This window comes from Equus caballus, chromosome 22 (genome assembly GCF_041296265.1).
Source record: "Equus caballus isolate H_3958 breed thoroughbred chromosome 22, TB-T2T, whole genome shotgun sequence".
NCBI classification, from domain to species: Eukaryota; Metazoa; Chordata; class Mammalia; order Perissodactyla; family Equidae; genus Equus; species Equus caballus.
Window position 1 is genome coordinate 42791593 of NC_091705.1, and position 24198 is coordinate 42815790.

The window sequence follows — 24198 nt, forward strand, 5'->3', positions numbered from 1 at the left end:
TATGTGAAATAATATTTTTAAAACAGCCAATTTTAAGCTTCGTACTTATACAATTTTTAGCTTCATATTAGAATTAAAGGGAGAATAAGCTCTTTCATGTTAAATTTCTGGTCATGATTAAAAGAGGTGTTTTTTGCTCATCTCTTTAAACCGCAGCCAGAGATGTATGGTCAGAAAGTCACTTTCTAATAAAGACTAGTTGGAAAAATGGACAATATAGTTGGAACGTTGAGAGAAATATTATGCGGGCTTGCAAAATCCCATGTCCTGGCCTCGTTTGAGAGGGAACATTTCTTCTTCCTGGTCTGCCAGAGCCAGTTAGCCCATCCCCTGCCTGCTCTGCTCGAGCTCGCTTACGTTGCCCAGGGCTGTGCTGGATTGGAAGGGTGCCTGGCTTTGTGCACTTGCTAGGTCAGAATTACTGTCCGTGCTCAGTCATTGGAAGCACACCCCGTCTACAGATTTATCCACTTGGTTTCTCGTCTGGGCTTCTGGAGTTGAAAGAGCAGCCTGTTCGAATGGGAATGAGACAGAGGGCTCAGCGAGGCTGGCGTGATCAACACTGTCTGCCCATTGTGCTCAACATGACAATATAGAATAGCGTTTGTGTCTGAGGACAGACATAGCCACCAGACTCCAGCAACAACTGCAACTACAACAGTGATAGCTACCATTTATTGCGTATTTTCTATGTGCTCAGCGCTAAGCTAAACATTTTCAAATACTTTTTCACAAAACCTTCCCATGCCCTTGTGAGCTAAGTAGCATCACTTCGTAAAATGAGAGTGCTTGTTCTGAAGTCGCACATTTCCTGGGTGTGAACGCTGTGTTGACCACTTCCTAGCTGTGTGACCTCGTGAGAATGGCCTGACTCCTGGAGGCCCATGTTTTCCTGTCTTTAAAATGAGGGTAACAATAGTAGTGCCTATTTAGAACTGCTGTGTTAAGTAGGGTACTGTAATGCCTGGTTCATAGTACTCTGTAAGAGTTAGTTGTCGACTTTGCTTTGCTAATGAGGATGTATAGGGACAAGGAGGTGAAGTAAACTAACGTGCTCATGCTCACACAATCAATATTTCCTCTGGCCTTACCAAAAGATGAAACCACAGAAAGTAGAGTGGAAAGGGTGGCAGGTAACAGATAACGTAACAAACTGTTTTCCGGTATGCTAGTGGGTTATCCAGAGTTCCATGGGGAACTAAACAGTGATTGTCCAACACTAGGTAAAGGTTCATAGCTGGAATTTTTATCAGTTGTGGTACAAATGGGAGAAAATCCAATTAAAAGGAAGGTATCGGCTCATGAGATTCAAAGACAGAGGAGTACATCTGGCTGGAGGGATGGCTTGTTGCAGGAGGCCAGATGACATTGACAGGAACTGATTCTCTCTTCTCAGGCGGGCTCTCCTGCTTCTTGAGGTTGCAAGATGACTGAAGCTGTTCCAAAACTCATATCCTTTCAGATTCTTATCTGGTGGGAGAAAGCCAGTGTCCTCCTCTTACCTAACAGTTGGAGAAACACTCTGAGTCTGGCTCTCACTGGCCAGAATTAGGTCATATGTCCATCATTGAACCAATCATGTGGCTCAGGAGATGGGGTAGGCTAGTTGGCTTAGGCTATTCAGGTTGCTTTCTTGAAGCTGAGGATGGGTCTACCTCACACGTACCAACAGAGCAGAGACAGTTGCACAGAGGGAATTTGGAATGCTGTTTAGCAGTGGAAGTGAACGGATGCCAAGTGGCACAAAAAGTAGAAATCCACTAGACTACTGAATACGTAATGAGTAGACTCACCTATGAACCCTCAGAGAAATCTACTTCCTTACTTTTCTTCTCTGTTAAACTTTTCTTTCTGCAAAATATACTTATTCAGAGAATCAAGGAAAAAAAAGATTTATCACCCTCAAGGGGAAACAGCCAACTGTAACGCAACATTTTCTATTTTCTGCTGGTCCTCTAAATATTGTAATACATCAGTTACACTCAGACCATCATCACATTTAATGGTGATTAGCAGAAACTCAAAAGGAACCAACTGACCTGGACAATTATAGTTTGTTAAAAATATGAATTGTGAATTTCCTCATTTTGAGAATCAATTTGAGAAGCTGATTCTGCCATTTATCCACTATTTATTTAACAATGGTAACAGCAGCCAATGCGTTAAATATAGGCCCACTAAGTCTTCACCTTTGGGACAGTGAGAGTGTAAAAGTGGATTTGGTGAGTGTGGCATTTTTAGTAGTATTCTGCCATAATGAAATCCTGAACTTTGCTTTACTATTTCAAAAATACACACTCTTTTTTTCCTTTTTGACGAAATTTGCTGTGAAGGATAAACTCCATTTCAGTGATGCGTGCTAGATTGTGGCCTCAGTCGTTGCGTGGTCTTGGAGAAGGGGGTCACAAGAGTACCTGGCAGCTGGAAGAGTAAGAACAGGGATGTAGAGGGATGAAGGAAGGAGAGAGGAGCAAAAGGGAGCATTTGTGGAGCGTGAGGTGTGTAGAGGTTGTGCACTGACTGTTTCTTCCTCATAACAAGCCCATGGTGTTGGTTTGTTTTGTGGACACTGCTGGACGTCTAACTGATACTCATTTCTCCTTATTTACCAACAGATCCCAGGTTGTTTGGGGTCCGGTATACCCAGCTAAAACAACTACATTTCCCAGCTTCTCAGCTTGGGCTCAGTCACCCGATGGGGCTTCTGGGAAACTCTTTAATAAGGGGCAGAGTCTAGTGGCAACTTGTCTCCTGCCCTTTTCTCAGAGTGCAGCAAGGAGAAGTTACCCAGCTTGAGCAGCCATTTTGGGACTACAAGCTAACAAGCCACAGTAATTGGTTTTCTGTTACATTCAGCTGAAAACAATTCCTAATGAGTAAAATGATAGTAATAGTAGTTTACTGAGCTTTAACTGAGTGTGTGCTATCTTCCAGGCACTGTGTCAAATGCTCTATGTTCATTATTTCATTTACCTTACTCTACAATCCCTCCCACAAGCATGTTGTTAATGATACAACAATATCCTGATTTTACAAATTAGGAAACTGAAGCTTAGAGATTATGAGTAACTTGTCCCTGAGTGGTTAAGTGTGAACGTGGGTCTGTTCCATAGCAAAGCTTCTGCTCTTAAGAAGATGTAAGTTGACTTTTTATAATGAACTTGTGTTACCTGGGTAGGTAAAATTGGATGAAATAATAAGTTAAAGAAATAAGCAAAAACTCTGCCTCCTAGGATGTGTTCAGGACTATACTCAATTTCAGAAGAAATATGGAAATTACATAGTCTATTTCACAGAGCAGAGAAGTTAGTTCCATTCCTTTGTCCCAAATCTTAAAACTAGTCAGCATCTGTGGCCAAGAATGGCCTCCAGAGTTTGGGAAAACTAATCCCATGGACTGCTTAATTAGCTGTGGACTAATAAACTAGCAGTGGGAATTAACTCACTTACTCCTTTTCATTGTTCACCATGACTTCTCTATCACTGACAGACCTTATGAATCTGTCTCTTTCACCTCCATATCATTGACAACTTTGGTTTGAGAAACATATGTTCAAGTCTCGTCTCTGCCACTTTACTTTCTAATTGACGTGTCTAACCTCAGAACTTCAGTTCTATAAAGTGGGAATAACCATGATACCTAGCCAATAGGGCTGTTGTGAGAATTATGGGAATTAACGGGTAATTGACAGATAGTAGATGATCAGTAAATAGTAATTCTAGATGACCGACACATAGTAGGTCCTCAAAAATGAGCTATGATTGCTTAAGACGTTATTCCAAAGAGTCAAAAACTTAAATGCCCTTGGGGCAAGTTGCCAACATCAGTGAGTGAGGAACGCCTGGGAGGGATTGTGTAAAATAGCACCTGCCGTGTCTCACTAAGCAGTTACTTTGCATACCCTGCTTGGGGATCCAGCTTTCTCAGTTCTTCCAATTTTTAAAGAAAAATTGGATATCCAATTTTATGTGAAACTGGATTAGAAAATATTGGTTCATTTATTTTTTTAAAATGCTCTGTGAGCAAGAGAATCTCCATATCCATTTACAGGCCACCATTTTGCCACCACTAATCATTCATTCATTTCGTTTGTTCAGTCAACAAACTGGAGAGGTTGAAGGTAATTCAAAAGTGAGTCACAGAAGGGCTGGAGAATAAGATGTTCAAAGGAAGATAAAAGACACTGAGATTATTAAAATTGGAGACGAGTGAGCTGTGTGTTGGCTTATTAATAGTTTTCAAATAGCTGAAAGGATTTTAAACAGTTGATGTTGACTAGTTATCTTTTATCTCCTAGAGAACAGTACGAAAAGAAAGTGGATTCATTCTTAAGGGGAATAATGATGAATAAACATGAGGAACATGTTCTGGATACTGGAAGTTATTAAGTTTTAGATTGAACAGGAGAAAAGGCTATGGACTCATTTGGTAAAGACTTTTAAAAAATAAGACAGGTTATCAGAGGGATTTGTTTGTGTGGTTTGTATGACCTTGTAATGACCCTCTATCTGGAATTATGAGGCTGTGATTACTTATTCTGAAGGCATTCAGTAGCTGCACCTAACTTTTCGTGCTTGCTGTTCACTGCAGGGTGCAATTGAAGGGAAGAACCGAGAAGTCCTTAGTGATCTTGGGTTCTGATTTCTTGAGAGAGTCTTTTGGCCCTCGTATGCCGTGACTGCTCCAGTTAATGAACACCCACTTTGAATACACGGCTCCTTTTGGAGATGTAGAAAAAAAATTTCCCCTGGGGAAGTCACACCTTCCAGCTTGACAGATGCCAACTTGACATTTTCCTGCTCTTTCATTATTCTGAATAATTCTGCAAAACCCTCCTCATTCCAGTCCTGTACTGAGCATGAGAATTTGCCTTTTCCACTTGTCAAAAGATGTCAAGAGTTTCTAGGAGTCCAGGGTCATACGTACTTCAGTTTTCAGATGAAGAGGAATTCCAAGGATTCCAGCAATGGCAGTAGATCTCTTTCGGTACTAACATTGGTTCAGGTGTGTTTTAAAAATTCGAAGTGTAACAGGGTCTTAAATATTCTTTTTTCTTTTGCTTAAGAACTTCAAGTTATTTTAAAATATATGGAGGGTTGCCTAGTAACTGCAGCTTCACCAGCAGTGTAAGAGTAGTTTGCTTTTTTTTTTTTTGCTGCAAAAAGGCAGTCAGGGAAGAGTAATGGGAGAGAGGGTTCATCAAATAAATGAAAAACAAGGTGTATTTTGGGGGCTTGAGAGCCCATGACGCTGATGTTAGAGGGAACATGTAACACTAGGTTCTGGTCTGAGGCAGGGAGGAACAAGTTCAAGGAAATCGTCTTCCACTTGACTTTTGAATATGATGAATAGTTTGAGTGAAGTGTATCGTATCGTAGGGAGTTGAATTGTGAAAATGTTCTCTCTCACCCTTCTTCCCTCTCTTCCTTTCTTCCATCCTTCCTTTTTAAGTGTATTAGTCTGCTCGGGCTGCCGTAGGAGAATACTACAGACTGGGTGTCTTAAACAACAGAAATTTATATTCTCACAGTTCTCGAGGCTGGAAGTCTGAGCTCTGGGTGCCAGAAGGGCTGCTGTCTGGCGAGGCTTCCCTTCCTCACCGGGGCACTGCTTTCTCGCTGTGTCCTCACGTGGCTTCTCCTCTGTGCTCGTGGGGAGAGAGATCTCTGGTGTCTCTTCTCCTCTTATAGGGACACCAGTCCTATCAGATTAGGGATCCACCCTTATAACCTCATTTAACCTTAGTCAATTCCTCCAAATACAGTCACATTGGGGATAGGCCTTCAGCACGTGAATTTTTGGGGGGGGGGGGGCACAATTCAGTCTGTAACAAAAGCATAGATAGTCTCAGTGTTCCATATACCTGACTTCAGGCTGTGAGATATGGATTGGTTATAACTGATTTCAGAACTAGCTTTCCTCTTTTTCTTAATTCTGCTTCTTTTAACCTAATGGGAAATAATTAACCAGTGATCAACATGAAAGTCTAGTTGGTGCCATCACCTGTTTTTACTGAGTCAGTCGAGGTTTGTAACTAACTTGTCGAAGGGCTGAATATTGAACTTTGCCGAGTTATGTGGGGATCCTGGGAGTTTTCTGAACTTATGGTAATACTCAGTGCACCTTTCTGTAGTCAAGGACACATCATGTTTCTTCTCTCTCACTCTTTTTTAACACTCTTTGACCTGTAAAGAAGAAAACTGAGGGAAAATGCAATTTAAGTTCATGGAACCATTAGTACCATGTGATACAGGACACCTAGACTTGATTCATTTAAAAAGCATTTATTGTCATCTCCCAGCCAGGAACATGTCCTAGGGTGATATGATGAACAAGACAAGCAAGGACCATGCCCCTAGAACGTTCTTTCCCAGTTTATTAAATCTCCATCTTCTAGAAGTAGAAGGGCACTGTACCTTGAAAGAAGTGTTTTTTAGGGAAGGGAAAATGGATTAACGGTGTACCCAGCGGGCTGGTTTGGTTCACAGTGGTCTTAGGTAGGCTGTGGGCACATGTCTTTTCAGGAACAGCAGTTACCATGTAACCTTTCGGAGAGACGATGACTTTGTTCTTTCTACTGAATGTTCTTTGGCATCTCTGTTGGGAACAAAGCCCTGCAATGGTTGAATCATTGGTCCAGCCTTTTCCATCTTTTCTTCCATATTTTTCTTGTGTTACCTTGAAGTCCCATGCCATGATCATCCATCCTTCTCCTTTCTGTGTCTAGCTGACTCTTCCTCAATTTCTACCCTATTGATGCCTCCTCGTTCTGATTTGGGAACATATACCTCTGCCATATTTTATTATTAATTTTAATTATGTGAGTAATGCATAGCGCATTCTCATTCTAGGAAGTTAAAACATTACAAATAAATGCCAAGGCCAGTGTCCCTTGGCAATATCCTCTTGCCTTTGATTCCTTACCAGGGGTAACCATTCTTATCAATTTGCCTACTATAGTTTCAGATGACTTCTAGGCATTTGAATAAATATATGTATCCCTGGAAATACAGTTATTGGGTATGTGTGTTCTTTTACATGAATGGTATCCTTTATGGAGTGTTCTGCAAGATGTTTTATTTGCTTACCTAGAGAGAAACACATGTGTATAAACAGAGATATAATAGGATGACTGTTGCATCATAGTTTGTAGTGGTGAAAAGTTAAAAACAACATATATTTCCATTAAGAGAGGAGTGGCCAAATAACTATTCATTATGCACACTGGAATTCTATACAGTTTTAAATAGAATGAAGATATAGAAGGAAGGAGATAGAGAATAAATGTATATATACTGACATGGAGAGATCCCTGCTATACTCTTCACATCATATCCGTGTTTCCATCAAATTATTTATGGCCCAATACTGAAATTGTTGATACGTGTTCCTCCTAGATTAGAGTGGGAGCATGTGGAGGGTAAGAGTTGAAATTTTTATTTGTGTATTTCTAACCTACCTTTGCTCAGAATGGGCTTTTAATAAGGACTGCTGCACAAGTAAAAAAAAATATTAAATGAATGAATAAATAAATGTGTTATACTTGAACAAATAAATGAAGAATAAGTACATAAATACATTTTTAAGAATTGGAAAGAATTTTGTTAAGTTATAATAGTTCTGGATCAGTCTTCAAAATTATGGATTCAGTTTTCAAAAACAGAAAATCATTCCAAAAATATTTGTCTGAAAGTGTGCCTTTTAAAAAAAATTAATGATACATATGTTGTTTTCCTGTTGCTGGTATAACAAATTATCACAAACTTGGTGGTTTAAAAGAACACACATTTGTTATCTTACAATTCCGGAGGCCAGAAGTCTGCATGGAGCCTCATTGGGCTAAAATCAAGGTGCCAGCAGGGCTGCGTTTCTTCTGGAAGCTTCAGGAAAAATTGCTTCATTGCATTTTCCAGATTCTAGAGGCTGCCCTCATTCCTTGGTTCTTGGCCCCTTCCTTCATCTTCCAAGTGCGTTGCTCCAACCTCTGTTTCCATTGTCACATCTTTTTTTCTCACTTTGCCCTCTTGCCTGACTCTTACAAGGACACATGTGGTTACATGGTTACATTGTGTCTACCCAGATAATCCAGGGCGTTGTCTCCATACCAAAATCTTTAGCTTAATCACAGCTGCAAAGTGTCTTTTGCCATGTTAAGGCAACATCTTCACAGGTTCTGGGCATTCAGATGTGAACATTTTTGGGGAGACATTTTTTTGTCTACCATAATATATCTTGTTGCTATTGATTACTAAATTTTTCTTTGAGATCTTATAATGAGACACATCTACTAATGTCACTTCAGGTGCATATTTGTAGAGTTTTGATCTTATGTTCTCTCTTACTTATCCCATTTCAGAAAGTTAATTTACCAGGTAGACAAATCCTTTCTTATATTGGTTGCCCATGAAACGAGGCATGGTTTAACCAAAGAGAGCATACCATGATGGGTTTTGTACCTCCTCTGGAGCTGCTAGCGACCCAGAAATGTGTGCTAGTAATACAGAGAAGTCAGATTGCTGGCAATCATCCAGTTTTGTCAGATGATGGCATAAGTGTCTAGAGTATGCTTTTATGCAATTCCATGATGCTGCGGTAATTGGGTAATGCATTAGCTGACAGTAGTCCCTGACACAATCCATCTCTTTCTAGCTCTAGTTACTTCTGACTCTAAAGTGGACAGGGGAAGCAAAAGGAAAGGTGTGTATAATAGTAAAGTGTTCACTTGCAGTGTGTCATGCACCCTTAGGCTAAAGATAGACAGCGTCTCAGAATCCAGCTCTCATATTCTCATTTCCTTGTATGTAATTCCTTAAGTGGGCAGAAATGGGCCTGATTATATAACCCTGCTATAGAGAGAAGAGGAGCTATATTTAAATATGCATGTGGAGAACCCATTGTCAGCTACAGATACATATTTAATTACGGTAAGAAAAAAATCCCTGAATTTGAATATGATGTGGGGGTTGATTTTATTCAAATGAGGGTTCTAATTCAGTCTAAAAAGAACTGAGCAGTGTTGTTTAAATGATTGCCTCTTAGGAGACAGTATGTGTGTATGTATCTATACCCCGGCTTTATTTAGAGAGGCTTGTACAGCACTTGGAAAGACATAAGTGAGAGAAGAAAATAATTTAAATTTAACTTTGGAAATACTCTAGCTTTAGGGACATTTTATTGTCTTCCTTGGGTCTGGTAGAGCATGCTGTCACATCTGACTTGTATCTTCCTCTTCTAACATCCTGTGCTAAGAGCTTTATCCTCACAAAATCTCATGTCCCTCCAGGTGATAGAGATGGGACTCCAACTCAGATGGTTTGACCCCAGATGTGTGCTCTACACTGACCCCAAATCTAGCCTAGCCATAAGTGATGAATAAATTAACATAGGTTTTCACTCCTTCATTCATTCAATTATTTAATAGGCACTTACTACTAACTATGATCAGTCTCTGCTCACAGAACACTCCTGACACCAAATGTGTGTGGGATTTTCTCACATCAATCAATTCCCCAACTCTTTCAACACCAACTGGTGTCCTACAATCCAATTCAGTTCTGACGCTGCCTGGATTTAGTGCAGACCCCGCAGATTAAAGGCTCCCCCACAAGACTGGCCCCTACTTCAGATGCTATCTGCAAGTAGTAGGTCTCCAAGGTTACCTACATTTCTGTTGGACTGGGCTACAAATTGGGGGTTCCCATGACCCTCCCTCAGGTTTGATAATATGTTAAAACAGCTCACAGAACTCAGGGAAATACTTTACTTCTGCTACTGGTTTATTATAAAGGATATTGTAAAGGAGACAATTGAACAGCCAGATGAAGAGGTACACAGGGTGAGGTCTGAAAGGGTTCTGGGTCCAGGAGCTTTTGTCCCTGGGGAGCTGGGGTGTGCCACCCTCCAAGCATGTGGATGTGTTCACAAGCCTGGAAGCTCTCTGAACCCCATTGTTTAGTGGTTTTGTGGAGGGTCCATTGTGTAGGCATGATTGATTAAATCATTGGTCGTTGGTGATGAACTCCGTCTCCAGTGCTCTCACCTCCCTCAACCTGCTAATCATGGGGTTGGTTCCTCTGGCAACCAGCCCTCATCCTGGAGCTCTCTTGGGGCCCACCTGGAGTCACCTCAGGAGCAGAAACTCAGGTATTGTTGAAAGGGGCTTATAATGGGTACTAAAACATGCTCCTCTTGCCTCTGTCACTCAGGAAATGACCGGGGTTTTAGGAGCCCTGTTCTAGGAAGCAGGGACGAAGCCCAAATGTGTATTTCTTCTTATATGACAATATCACAGTACTAAAGGTCAAGATTTTTGCTAGACTGGGAAATAGGGAAGTTAGATTTAGTTCCTGCCGTCAAAGCATTCTCAGGCTGGGGGGAATGCACTTCTAAGCCAGTAATTAAGTTTCTAACTTCTTTGCTTTTATCCTGTAACACTGAATTTAAAACAGGTTTTTCTCAGAAGCAATTCTGTCTTTACAGACTGTCTCCTGGGCTCAAAATGCCTCATGTTATCAAGTTTCTTGAAAGCCTTGCATTCACTTTTAGATACAACATATACCAGGATTCATGTCTTTTGTTCTATAATAATCCTTCAATTTCTTTTATTTATTTGAGAATTTGAAAATATATGTTGCCGTGTACAAAATCTCTAAAGAATTAGCAGGGCTTATTTGATTCAAATATGACTTCCTACCCTCTACGCAAGGCTGAACCACTGAGTTTAAGAGATTTGACTTCTGATACCTTCTGTGTCTCTTGTCAAGGTTTTATTAGCATTTGGTTAACTCTCTTGGACTAATCTGGCCTCAGTTTCTTCACCTGGAGTAATGGGCATAGGTCTAGATTCTTACAAGGATCGAATGTTATTGTGTAGGAATTCTCTGAAATAAAATAATGCCATAACAGGTTTAAGGTCTGAAATAAAATGAAGCATCATGATTTGGGCAACATAGGATACCAAAATAGCCTAACTTCTGTGTATGCTGGTGTCACACAACTTGCATTTGAATTATATAGTCTTTGAAGTCCATATGCCTACTATAGATGCTGGCTTTCACATTTACAAGCTGTGTGGCTTTGGGTAATTTATTTAACATCTCTGAGCTTTAGTTTCCTTATTAGGAAAATAGGAATAATAATAGGTTTTCCCTTCTAGGATCAGTGATGCCGAAGGTGCTGGTGGGGATGATAGAGCGATGATGGTGGTGATGTTGATGAGAACACCTCACAGTTAGTAAGCTTTTACTTTTTGCCAGGTCCCACGCTGAATACTCTGCATGCATCACCTCCTAGTACTCTCAGTGACCCTCTGTGGTCGGTACTATTATAGTTCCATTTTGTTAATGGGAAGGTCGAGGTTTAGTGGAGTTAATTAACACGCCCAGGTTCACTTAGGTAGGAATTAGCACATCTAGGACTGCAGTGTAGGCTCAACTGACTTCAATATGTACCGTGTCTCATTTAATGGTTTTCTTGTAGTCTAGTGATTTGAGCTACATTCTCTTCCATCAAGAGCTCAGAGGTATGAAGATTGAGAGATAGAATAAATGTTCAATGTTTAGCATTCATCCCATAGTAAATACTACATAAATACTAGATATTTAATTAATATTAGATATATTTCTTTTCTGCTTATAAATTATAATCTTTATTATTCCATTTCTATTGTTGTCCTTAACATTTAAAATCCAGAAAGGTTTAAATTATTTCTTCTCCTGCATAGAGACACAAATGTTTTCAGTGCCCATACATTGAAGAGGAAGGGATAGCAAGATTTCTGTAATATCCCCTGGAAGGCAGAAACAAATTCCTCATTTAGCTCAAAGTTTCAAGTTTAAATATGACTTGCACTCATTTTTTTCAGATAACTAGCTTGCATTTTAAACAAATATCATTAAGTGTATAAAATCATCCTTTTGTGATTCAGTTAAGAAAGAGAAATGAGTTGTTTAAACATGATGCTATACCAGTTCATTTGAAAGTGAATGATGCATTCAATAACTGTATTTGTGAATTTGGCTCTGTGCTATGAAATAACCAAGTTGTCTGATTTTATCTTTGAATTAATACTTGTTTTGGCTTCAAGGAGATGTGATATATTAGAAGTTGCAGATTATCTGTGGCAAATCCGACTTGTAGGCTTTTAGTAACACCCTATTTCAGATTGCGGAGAGAAAGAATTCTGTTATCTTCGCATTTCGGTCTTTGAAAATCAAGTATGTGCTGACTTCTGCAGTGCACGTCCCTCCCCGCTGATGCGCTTTGACTTACAGCTTCTGCTGAACATCTGGACTCTGGTTAGAGGCTCATGTCCTGGGATCCCTTCCCTTCCAGTTGATTGGACCAAAGGCGTCTCAGTAGAACTCCTAATCTAGCTCTGCAAAAATGCCCCTCATAAGTCCTTCCGATCTCAGTAAATGGCAACTCCAGCCTTCGAGCTGCTTGGACTATCAACCCTCAGTCATCCTTGATTCTTCTCTTCCTCTCACATTTCGTTAGTAGTCCCTTAGCGAATTCTGTTAGCTCTATGTTCAAAGTACATCTAGGATATAGTTCCTAGTGGCCCTTCTTTTATCGCTCTAAGTCAAAACTGCATATATTGTCACCTGGACTATCACAGCAGCTTCCTAACTTGCTCCCTTGCTTCCAACCTTGCCCATCTTTGCTTGAGATGACTTTTGAGACTGTAAGTTAGATCATGCCACTCCTCTGCTCAAAATTCTACAAGTCTCAAATCTTACCCAGAATAAAATCCAGAGTTCGTCCATGGCCTCTGAAGTTTCACATGATCATGCCTCTGGCTCCTTCTCTGGTTTTCCCTCCAAACACTTGTTCGTTCACTCTGTGGGCTGCTTGACTTTTTCTTAATTATGACAGCCACACTGCCTCAGGGCCTTTGCATGTACCCTTTGCTTGGATTGCTCTTTCCCTGTATATGGCTCAGCTTGCTCTCTTACATTGTCTGGCTCTCTGGTCGAATGACACCTTTCAGAGAGACTTTTTGTGAGCAACTGCTGAAGTGCGTGTGTCTTTTCTCATTGGCCTTCACTTTCTGGCTTCATGTCCCTTATCACCAGCTGTGGTGTCTTTTTTAGGACACAGCTTCTGATAGCAAATGTGTAGTGTCTTTTCCCATATCCATTCTCCAGCACCACTGGGTGTCCCACAATTCAGTTCAATTCTGATCCTGACTCCTGGAGTTAGCACACGTCCCACAGGTGAAGGGCTCAGTTCCACAACAGTTCCCCTACTTCAGATTCGAACTACCAATAGGGTACCCAGGCTACCCACACTTCTGCCTGGCTGACTACACATTTGGGGTTTCCATGACTCCCTCTTCAGGTTTAACAGTTTGTTGAAACAACTCACAGAACTCAGGGAAACAGTTTTTACTTGCACTTACCAGATTATTATAAAAGATATAACTCAGGAACAGCCCAGTGGAAGAGATGCATAAGACAAGCTATGGGGAGTAGGGCTGTGTGGCACTTCCCTGCCTTTTTGTGTCTGCGCCCCTCCCAGCACTTTGACGTGTTTACCAATCCCAAAGCTCCCCAAACCCTGTCATTTCGGGGTTTCTGTGGAGGATTTGTTCCGTAAGCATGGTTGATGAAATCATTGACCATTGCTGATCCAACTCAATCTCCAGCCTCTCTCCCCTCCTTGAAGTGGGGGGTGGGGCTGGGGTAGAAATGAGAGCCCAACCCTCCAATCACATGGCTGGTTCCTCTGGCCCAACGAGTCACCTCATTAGCGTAAATTTAGGTACGGTTGAAAGGAGCTAGTTATGAATAATAGAAGATGCTCCTAGAACTCCATCCTTTCTGTCACTCAGGAAATTCCAAGGGTTTTAGGAGCTCTGTGCCAGGAACCAGGGACAAAAGTGAAATACGTATTTCTTGCTATCCCACACCCACCAGCCTACTTCATGTTGTACTTAGAGGTTGGTCGTCTGTCTGTACCTGCCAGAATTCAGCTCCACAGCCACAGGTTGCTTTTAATAGTTTTTTTGTTGGTCTTATTCAGCACCCAGAACAGTGCCTGAGGCACAGTAAACACTCAACCAAAATTTATTGAATGAGTTACTTAATTGAATTAAATTGAACATTAATTAATTCAAGATTAATGGAGGAGGACCACAGATAGACGCAGAGAGGAGTGAACACGTGCTCCAGGAAAGTCCAAACCTAAGAAAGAGAGAGAGAGAGAGAACAAAGTTGTTTTCTGAAGAGCTTTCTAGTTTGAGTTTTAGTCCTTTGCGCCACTCTATTTTCTTTCTTTCCCTTGGAGAGTTCCCTGAGTTTTGCTTGTCTCCTGAAAAATCAATCCCCCCTTTCATAAGCAAGGGTGAATGGGTTTTCCATTTCTTGCAAGCCAAAGTACCTTGGCTAATGCAGCCCTTATACGCCTAGAAGAGTAAAAGAAATGTGACTAGCACATAATGGATGCTCAAAAATATTTTCTAATAAATGATTGCTAAAAGGAGAAAGGCTGATATTTCCTATTGACTAGAGGGAGAAAGCTCCCACACGTTCCTTTGCTAGCTGTCGAGGTCCTAAAATCAGAAACTAGTGAGCACTCTAAAAGGAACCACCATCCTCGCCTCCTTGAGGGCACTTAACTTCAAAACTCTAATACAAATTGTTACAACTGTTAATTCAAGAACTGTATTTAAGGTCAGCATCAGGGACTGAATTTGTTCTGGTCGCAGAACTGAAACATGTAGATGCAGTCCTGTTAGGCTGCTGCACACCAGCCTTGAAAAATGGTGCTGGACTGGAGATAGCAATGGCTCACCCCACTCACCTCTCAGCCTTGCTCCTGCACCCCCCAGGCCTAACCCCATGTCAGTGTCCTCCCATTTGGAAGTGGCAGAGGCTGAGGGGAGAAAGTCGGGTGGTGGGAGAGGGGAGAAAAGATTGGGAAACGGAAGTCTAGGACGAGAGACAGGCAGTGGCATTAATCGTGGAGCAGGAAGAAGTGAAGGGCAGCTTTGCTACAGGAAACGATGCAACTTGGGGTTTTTGTCCTTTTGTCTTCATACGTCAGTCTGGTCTGCTGGCTAACGTAAGCAGCTATTTGCTGGTAAGTGTCCTCATGAGGATGCAGTGAAAACTACCAGGACTTGCCGTTTGAAACCCCTACAACTTTCAGAAACCCCAGTCTGCTTTTCTGACCACACAGTCTCCTTGAATGGTCTGATCTTAGGACTATCCATTACGTGACTAACAGTGAAACAGCCTGTTGTAGGCTGTCAGGACCTGCCCTCTCTCCTGTAACGGGGCTGGGGAGTAAGCAGGAAGGTGCTGGTTGTATTTTCTTCTTTATTCAGTGGGGGGAACTGAGATTCAGAGGAGTTGGGAATTTACCTGCCCAAGACCCCACAGTAGAAGGAGGGCGGGGTTTCGGACTCCGCTCTGTGACTCTTAAAGCAAATTTACACCACACATCATTTCTTGCAGTTTTGATATTTCCCCTCTGCTATCTTATCTTTCTTAACTAATTTTCATTAAGATAATTAGCATGCTCTTGAGCTTGTAGCTGAAATTTGTCTATATCAGGTTAAAAATCAGACTTTAGAAAGAGAATGGAGGGGCTGGCCCCGTGGTTAAGTTTGTGCGCTCCACTTCGGCGGCCCAGGGTTTGCTGGTTCGGATCCTGGGCGCGGACACGGCACCGCTTGTCAGGCCATGCTGAGGCGGCGTCCCACATAGCACAACCAAAGGCACTCACAACTAGAAGATACAACTTTGTACTGGGGGACTTTGGGGAGAAGAAGAAGGAAAAAAAAAGAAGATTGGCAACAGAGGTTAGCTCAGCTGCCAATCTTTAAAAAAAAAAAAAAGAGAATGGAAAGGCTGGATGTTCATCATTCTATAGTTTTCAATTTGTGGTACTTGGCTGCGATGTGTTTTCAGCCAGAGGATAGCCCTTTGGAGAAGAACGTTATTCGAGGATGCTCCTAAGTGGGTAATGGTCACTGTCTGGTGGGAGCACAGGCAAAGCCCTTGCTCTGCTTGTCTGTTAAATTCTGGGTGGCACTGCTCTGAGCGCCCGGGTTATTTATAGTGGGTCTAATTATGACTGTCCTTGCCCTGGAAGGAAGTGCTTTCCCCAGGGTGGGAGCCTGGCTAACAACCTCCTGAGCTCAGGCAGAAGGAGGTGGCATCCTGCTCTCCCAGCTGGTTGGAAGCCTTTATGTTAGTGCCCCCATTGACTCTGGGATACCAAGAAGATTACAGGGGCAAGTGGAATTTCACCAAATGGGCCACAATGAATTATCTTTGGGACTTGAGCATTAAAATTCTTATTTCATTCTCAAGTGTGTGTCCTTTGAATGTATTTACACAGGGAATAAGTGCTCTCAGAGAAAAATATTCATTGAAATGCCTCAAAGTGGGGAACATGTTATATTTTTGTTTGTTTTTATTATTTTATTTCCTCAGGGCTGATAATGATTGTGACACCTTTGTGAGAGGTGAGAGGGAATGTAGAAAAATCTAGATGTAGATCTGATTTCAAGATGTCAGAGCCTGTTATTTACCCCTGTGGGAGTTTCTTCATTTAGAAAATGGAAACGATGACCGTGATGCCCATGTTGACAGAGGTAAACAGGCTGCTTTATGTAGAAGCCCCAAGCTGAGGCTGTCATTAAATATTGACCATGATTATCCATTTGGGAGTAAACCACTTTAAAATTGTGCTGCCTATTTTTGCAACTTAGTAATTATTATTATAATAATTTAGGCAATAATAAAAACCTAATAATTTGGGCAATCCTTTGAATCTTTACTGATATTGTACAGAGGTCCATAAGAAGTTGTATTCAGGTCTTCTAACGCTTCCCAGTTGGTGATTCAATTTGTTTTGAAGATTCGCCCGCAGATTTGGGGCCAAACCCTAAAAACAAATCACTTTTTTTAAATGTGTGCGCTTGAGTGTGCAATCTTTCCGTGCCAATTCCCAGCCACAGGCTGCTGGTTTCCTTTCTGCTCGAACCACCTTCCCTCACTAAGTTTTACTTTTTAGATTTGGCTGCTTCTCCCCGTTCAATGTTGCTCTTCTCTGATCTCTGGCCGAGGAGCCTGCGTAAAAGCCAACGGAGAATATTTTAGCCATTTTCTGCATTCCTCTCCTTTGGGTTGGCTGAGGTCACATTTCAGAATTGCCACCTGACAGTTTTCTCCTTCTTCGGTTGAGCATGTTGGATAAAGACAGACTGTTTAAAGAACACTTTGGGTCTGAGGGGTGTCCTTTCTCTGCATTGTGAAGGGCGAGGCCCCAAAGCTGGGGCACCGACAGTCTGGCGCCAGGATTCATGAAGTTCTAAATGGTGAATATTCAGGAAAGAAATGTATTTGTTCCCTTTGATTCAGAGGCGGCTGCCAGGCGTGCTGGCTGGAAAGTGAAAGAAAGTGTGTTGGCTGACAACTCGGGTATTAAGAATGTTAGAAATAATGATTGTCTCCTTAGGATTTGAACTTTCTTGCTTCAGACTTGTGGTTGGATTATAAACCCAGTGAGTATTTGGCAGAAACTAAATATGTTTGGTTAAAAAAAAATTTTTCAAAACACAAAAAAAGATGTCCAATTACTGGATGCCTCCTAGAGCCATGTAATTAAATTAAACCGGTTTTTTTCAGAAATACCTAGAGCAACTCTATCTTCCAGTAATGGATATCTCTTCGTCCACATGGCTATGTCTGAACTCCCAGAGAAAACAGTAGGGCTGTCTCTTATCAGAAAGCAGCCTTTTTTATTTTCTTTCTGAGCACCAGTGTGAAAGGTAAGTGCAATTTCTTATTCACAGGTAGAGATGTTTTAAAATCAACTGCTTACCACAAACAGGCAATGTCTATGAAATAATGAGATTTTTATGTATCGTAGAAAATGTTTGTTAAGGTACAATTTGCCTGGTCTCTTATTTAATGAGAACTGGTTCAAAATAGTCTGGTTTCTGTGTTGGCCTGATAAGGATGCTGAAATAATTGTACTTTCAGCAGAAAGGGCAATCCAGAGAATTTCTTTCATTAATATTTCTCTCTAAAATTGAAAGCTTGAGCAACGTGCCTGAAAACACGGATTTGGTCTTTGAATGATAAATGAGGTATATTTTACCTGTACAGTTCAATTCTGGTTTCAATAGGAAAATTCAGGACCTGTGGTTCAGAATTTCCCTTCTCTCTGGGATTGGGAGCTTTAAAAGTTTTTAAATTTTATTTGTTGCCTGACAATTAACAGCTATTTTGTGGCTTGACGAATAAAGATCCATTTGAAGTGTATATTCATGTGCTTAGAATTTCATGAAGCTTCTTTACTTGCAATTCCCTGGTTGTTCCCCAGAAACATCCCTTCCCTCTCTTCCTTTCACAGAACCACATGTTGTCATGGTGTCCACGGCTAAATTCGAATCCAAGAGCAGACCTCCCATGTTGGTGTTATTAGATGGTTTATGCTCTAATATTTGCTATAAGGGGTGCTAACCCCAAAAGGGCTTTTTATTATTTCCCAAAATGGAAGCTGGAAAACCAAGTTGCTTTCCTAAGAACAATATAAAACTCAATGCCATGGGAAGGCGAAATTGAGTAGAAATAGGTTTTAGTTTTTCAGAAAGAGAGCATTTAAAAAAAGAATTGAACAAAGTAACAAAGGATTACAGGGGAGCAATTTGAGGCTTTCAGATACATGACAATGATACCTCTCTCCAATGGAAAGCTAAGCATCCATTAAACAGAAAGAGTTAGGCTATGCATATTGAAGTGGAAAGGTGCCTTTGATTTGTTTTCAAGTGGAAGAATAGAGGAGAAAGTTGTGAAAAATTATACTTGGTGTGATCTTCTTTATTAAAAAACAATACATGCAGGTTTATATATAAATAGAAAGGTCAAATAATACTACTATTTGATTTAGGTTTGGCTGCATATACCCAAAAACTCAGACTAATAGTGGCTTACGGAGGTAGAACTTAGTTTTCTTTCATGGAAAAGAAGTTGGTTTGGTAGTTCCATGGTCATCAGGAAACCAGGTTTCTTCTATGCGTCTGCTCCACCATTCTAGTATGTGGCTTCCCACCTAAAGATTACCTCATGGTTCAAGATGGCTGCCAGAGCTCCATGCATCATGTCTCTTACAGCCCAGAAAAAGGAGGAAAGGCAAAAAGGCAAAATAATTTTGTCACCTCCCATTTTAAGAAGCCTTCCTGGAAGGCCCACACAAAACTTCTTCTGTCTCCTTGCCCAGTATTTTCCTAGCTTCACCTAGAAGCCTAAAAATACAATCTCTCAGGTGGCACAATGCCCAGGATTTTGTTACTGTCCGATAAGAAGAGAGTGGTAATGAGAGGCAACTTGCAAGAAAGCTGCAAGTGGTAACCTCCAGCACTAGGGATGGAGAAGAGGAGGCTTCCATTTTCTTCTTTATACACTCCGTATTATTGATTGTTTTAAATGATCAGTTTTTTTACTTAAACAGTGAAAAAAAATACATTTTAAGAAATGGGTATTTCAAAGAAGAAATAAAAATAAAAGGGGAGACATGGTAACCCATCAGTCCAAGGTTAGTGGCATAACAGAAGTGACAGTTCCCTGTCTTGTTGGACCCATCCTTTGATGTTAAAGCATCTTTGCATCTTTGAATGGATCCTCTCTCATGACCCACAGCAGGGCCCCGAACAGGGTCAGACGGCAGAGTGTTTACCCAGTTTGGATTTCATGGTTTTCTTATGTGTATTAAAACTGTTCGCAGAGATAGGATTCTAATCACAAGTGCTAATTCTTAGCTGCCATTTAGCCTCCTAATAGCTACCTGCTGAAGGCCTTGGGGTGTTCAAGGCTGGAGACATAATTATAAGAAGAAGAATAAAAGAAACAATGCTTTAGTGTGAGGTAGTTTAGTCTAGTGGACAGGAATGTGGGTTCTTGAATCAGAATGGCTCTTTACTTCTACTTTTAATATTCTAAACCCCAATTTCTCACTTGTAAAATGGTAACAGCAATAGTTCCTTTCTAGATCATGGAACTGTCATAAGAATTTAAGAAGATAATGCCGCTCAGGTGACTGGCCATCAGTAAATGCTCAAGACGATGATGTTTTTGTTGCTGGCACACTGCAAGGCATTCTATAATTATTTTGAATTTTATGACCCCCTCCTTCACAAATCTATAAGGGTGATACTTATTTTTTTATAACAGCTCTATTGAAATATAATTCACATACCATAAAATTCAGTCTTTTAAAAATGTACAATTCGGTGGTTTTTGGCATATTGACAGGATTTTATAACCATTACCACACTCCATGTTTAGAATATTTTTGTCACTCCATAAAGAAATCTCCTACCCATTAGCAGTCACTCCCAATTTTCCCCTCCCTTCAAACCCTGGCAACCACGAATCTATTTTCTGTTTCTATGGATTTGTCTCTTTTGGACGTTTCATTTAGGTAGAATCATACAATATGTGATCTTTTGTGTCTGGCTTCTTCCACTTAGTATAATGTTTTCAAGGTTCATCCACGCTGTAACATGTATCAGAACTTCATTCCTTTTTATGGCCAAATAATATTCCGTTGTACAAAAATACCACATTTGGTTGTCCATTATTCATCAGTTGATGGACATTTGGATTGTTTCTACCTTTTCACTATCTTGAATAATGTTGCTATGAACATTAGTGCACAAGTTTTTGTGTGGATGTCTGTTTTCATTTCTCCTGGGTATTCACTTTGCTGTCTTTCTTGGAGGACACCAGTTCATTTTGGTAGACGCAGAGTGGCCTCCGTCTTCTTAACAACTCCATAGCCTTCCGTGACATTCTCGTTTTATTTCACCAGTCCCCTCATGATGGATATTCTAGTTGTTTCCAATCTTTTGCTATTGCAAATAATGCTACATGAATAGTCTTGCACACCCATTATTTCGCACATATACGGGTATAAGCTTAAGCTAAGTTCCTACAAGTAGAATTGTTGGGTCAAAGGATGTGTCTCTTTTTGGGAAAGATCTTGCCAAATTGCCCTCCACAGAAGTTGTCCAAACTGCAGTCCCCTCAGTTACGAAGACTCTGAGGAGACATTTCGGTCTGGACCTAGTATAAAGGGTGATTGTGACTCTCCTCAGTAATTGGTTTGTTTTTATCTTATGGAGAGTGTGACTCATAATTCGTCAAGTTTTTATTGTGTTACTTGCTTAGAGCCAAATTTATGGTCCACCGTTAGTAAGTATATGAAACTGTATTATGGATTTTTACGTCAGCGTCTCCATTGCCCATCTCATGGTATTGGAAAAGCATTGCGTTGAGTCTTAAAATTCCCATTTGAATGAGTCTTGAGTCAGCTTCAGTTGTAGCTGTAGGACCTCAGAGCTCCAAAGACTGGAATTGCAATAGAACGTGGCTTATAAACCAGGGAAGCTTTTAAATTTTGGATGAGTTTGAATAAAATCTACTATAGATAGGACACTTAAGGATAAATTGATAATGTAAGTGAAAGAAATCACCAGCTTTGCTGCACTTCCTAATGAACCAGAGTGAGAAGGCCATTCCAGGGTCTTAAACATTCAACAGCTTCCTACACACCTTCTTTCTGGCCTGAATACAAGGAACACGAAAGCTGAGCTTCTTACCTCCACATATGATTACCAGAGACAAAGTCTTGGGGGAGCTGGGTTCCAATTAGTTTCTAGTGGAAAAGCTCCCATTTTCTTCATACTGTTTGTAAAACCAAAGGCATTTCTAGTAAAACTTTTATAGAGACGAGTTTCCAAGAAAGCAAGAAGAAGGAATTTATATGAATGTGCTACGGGCCTTATTGACAATTTTATTTATTCTTTAAGTTAGGCATTCATTCATTCATTTCTCCATCGCATTTGGGAAATATTTTGTTGGGTGCTCGCCATGAGCCAATTACTACATTAGAGTGGTGCATAAAACAGGCACTGCCCCCCACAGAACTTATAGTCTAGAGAGAGAGAATTGAAGAATCGTCACAAAGTCTGGTTTAGGTATCAGGTGCTCTGAGTGTACATAAGAAGGACCTCTGGCAATTCATTTATTTAGTAATTATTTATTGAATCTCGGCAATATAGCAAGCATTGTGCTAGAGCTGAGGATAAAGCAATGAAGAATGTAGACAAATATCCTCCACTCATGGAGGTTGCATTCCAGTAAGAGTCTATCATTTATTAAAGGTTTATCATGTGCCAGGCATTGTTCCAAGGTGCTTGAAATGTAGTAACTCATTGGATCCTCTTGAAAGTCCAGTGAGGTAGGTGTTATTACAATTATCCCTCGAAATATGGAGAGGTTCATAACTTGCCCAAGGCCACACAGTGTGTACACTTTGAAATGAACATTTGAACTTTGGCAGGTTGGCTTTTGAGGCTGGGCTCTTGACTTCTGTTGTATATGCTTCTTTGTATTGTCTGTGTGTGTATTGACTTGGGGGTGACAGGAGAAAGGCATTAAGAAGGTTTCCTAGAGGAAGTAACATGACACATAGAAGATAAGGAGCCAGGTTGAAGGGTGTGAAATGGGAAGATTGTTCCACGCAGAGGCATGACGCCCAGGTGCAAGAGAGAAGGTGGAGATGGTTTCTGCAAAGAAAGGAGCCTGGTGGTGTGGAAGGCTGCAGGTGGGTGTGAGCCTGGCGTGGCAGAGCTTCTGAGTCACATGCAGACTTGAGGCTTCATGTGCAGGAGCCGCTGTTCTTCACAGCCTCTGTTGTGTTTCTTTTCCTGCGGTGAATCCTCACGATGCCACTTTTTCTCTTGTTTTCCATATCTTAGTTGGCAATGACCTTTCTAGCCAGGGTCAAATTTGGACCAGTTGCCAAGAGGCTCAGGGACCTGTGGTCTGAGTGGCATTTCCTGGGGCCTTGTCCAGTCCTCCTGGCCCAAACCTAATTGCTGCCACCGGACATCAAAAATTCTTTGAAGTTTTGAATATCTCGTCCTGGGACTACGGGCTTGTCTCGCCTTGTTGGGGTCTTTGTCTTCCTGACCCTAAGGTCTTCTATCAGTTAACAGAAATGTTCAGTCATCTTGATGTTTGCTTTCCGACGAGACAAATGCTTGGTTTCACTGCATTTTAAAACGCCTTCGGTGTACGTTGCTTACTCAGATAGACTTAACTTTGACCAATTAGTCCTTTTAAATCTTGGATAAAGTCTTCAAATTTAAGAAGACCCTTCTTTATCTAATGTCTTTTTTTTTTCTCAACCTTGACACTACTGACATTTTGTGCCAGATAATTCTTTGCAGTTGGGGCTTCTACTGTGTTTTTTAGAGTGTTTGGCAGCATCCCTGGCCTCTGCCCGTTAGATACGGGTAGCATCTCCTCAAGATGATATGTCTTCAGATGTTGTCCAATGTCCCCTGGGAGGCAAACTCGCCCCAGGTTGAGAAGTACTGATCTAACCATACAGGAGTATTGCTCATCATCTGCCGTCCTCTGGCATGCAGATGTACACTGGTTTTGTAATCTGGATGATATATAGTAAAAGGCCATTTAACGGCATTGTAATAATTTGAGATTTAGACATTTTTTCTAACCTATTATAATTAATATGAATAGTAGTAAGATAATGAAACATGCAATTAGAAAAAGAAGATATAAAGAATGTTGATGCAAGTAATCTATAACCAATCTGTAAATGAAAATTGGGTTGAGTTTATTCTGAGCCAAATATGAGGACCATATAGCCTGGGGCCTTCCTTCCCCGAGAAGGAAGGGCACCAAAGAAGTGGCGTATACAGAGTGGTTGTATACCCTCAAAGAGCATGTTTCACTTATGATTGAAATGTCCTTTTCACAATAGTCACGAGACTACTCTGCCAGCACAACAGTTAGTGGACACAGCAGGTAGCGGGTCCGCTGTCTCGGTGGACACAGCAGGGTGGCAAGTCTGCTGCCTGGAGCTGGGTGGTCACAGGTGAGCACAGCAATCAGTTCTTGGCCTAGGGAGAGATGCTCATCCTTAAGGAAATGCCAATGCAGGGGAAGTTGCACCTTTATCTTAAGGCCATTTGTTCTTGTCTGTGGGACACAGCAAATGCTTAAAGCAATGCATGCTCAATGGCCCCATCAGTCCCTTTTGGAAAAACAAGGTCAGGCCAAATGAGGTCTACACCAGATGGCTTCCTCATATACTCCAGTATATCCTATTGCTTCCCATTTATTTGTCAAGAATAAAATACTAACTAA

The 24198-nt window shown here is 41.0% G+C and overlaps 1 protein-coding gene across 5 annotated transcripts in view; it reads left to right on the forward strand.

Annotated features, from left to right (window-relative positions):
* DOK5 (docking protein 5) overlaps window positions 1-24198 on the forward strand; it is a 152224-nt gene that overhangs the window by 25723 nt on the left and 102303 nt on the right. The window contains exon 1 of one of the 5 annotated variants that reach the window (XM_005604794.4): window positions 8873-8925. The exons of 2 other annotated variants lie outside the window; for them this stretch is intronic. In XM_005604794.4, coding sequence (XP_005604851.2) covers window positions 8878-8925 — 48 coding nt within the window. In that variant the 5' untranslated portion in view covers window positions 8873-8877. Of the gene's footprint in view, window positions 1-8872; window positions 8926-17174; window positions 17334-17641; window positions 17787-24198 lie in introns of those variants that run through there. 2 more of the 5 variants (XM_070247206.1, XM_070247207.1) reach the window with 2 other exon arrangements.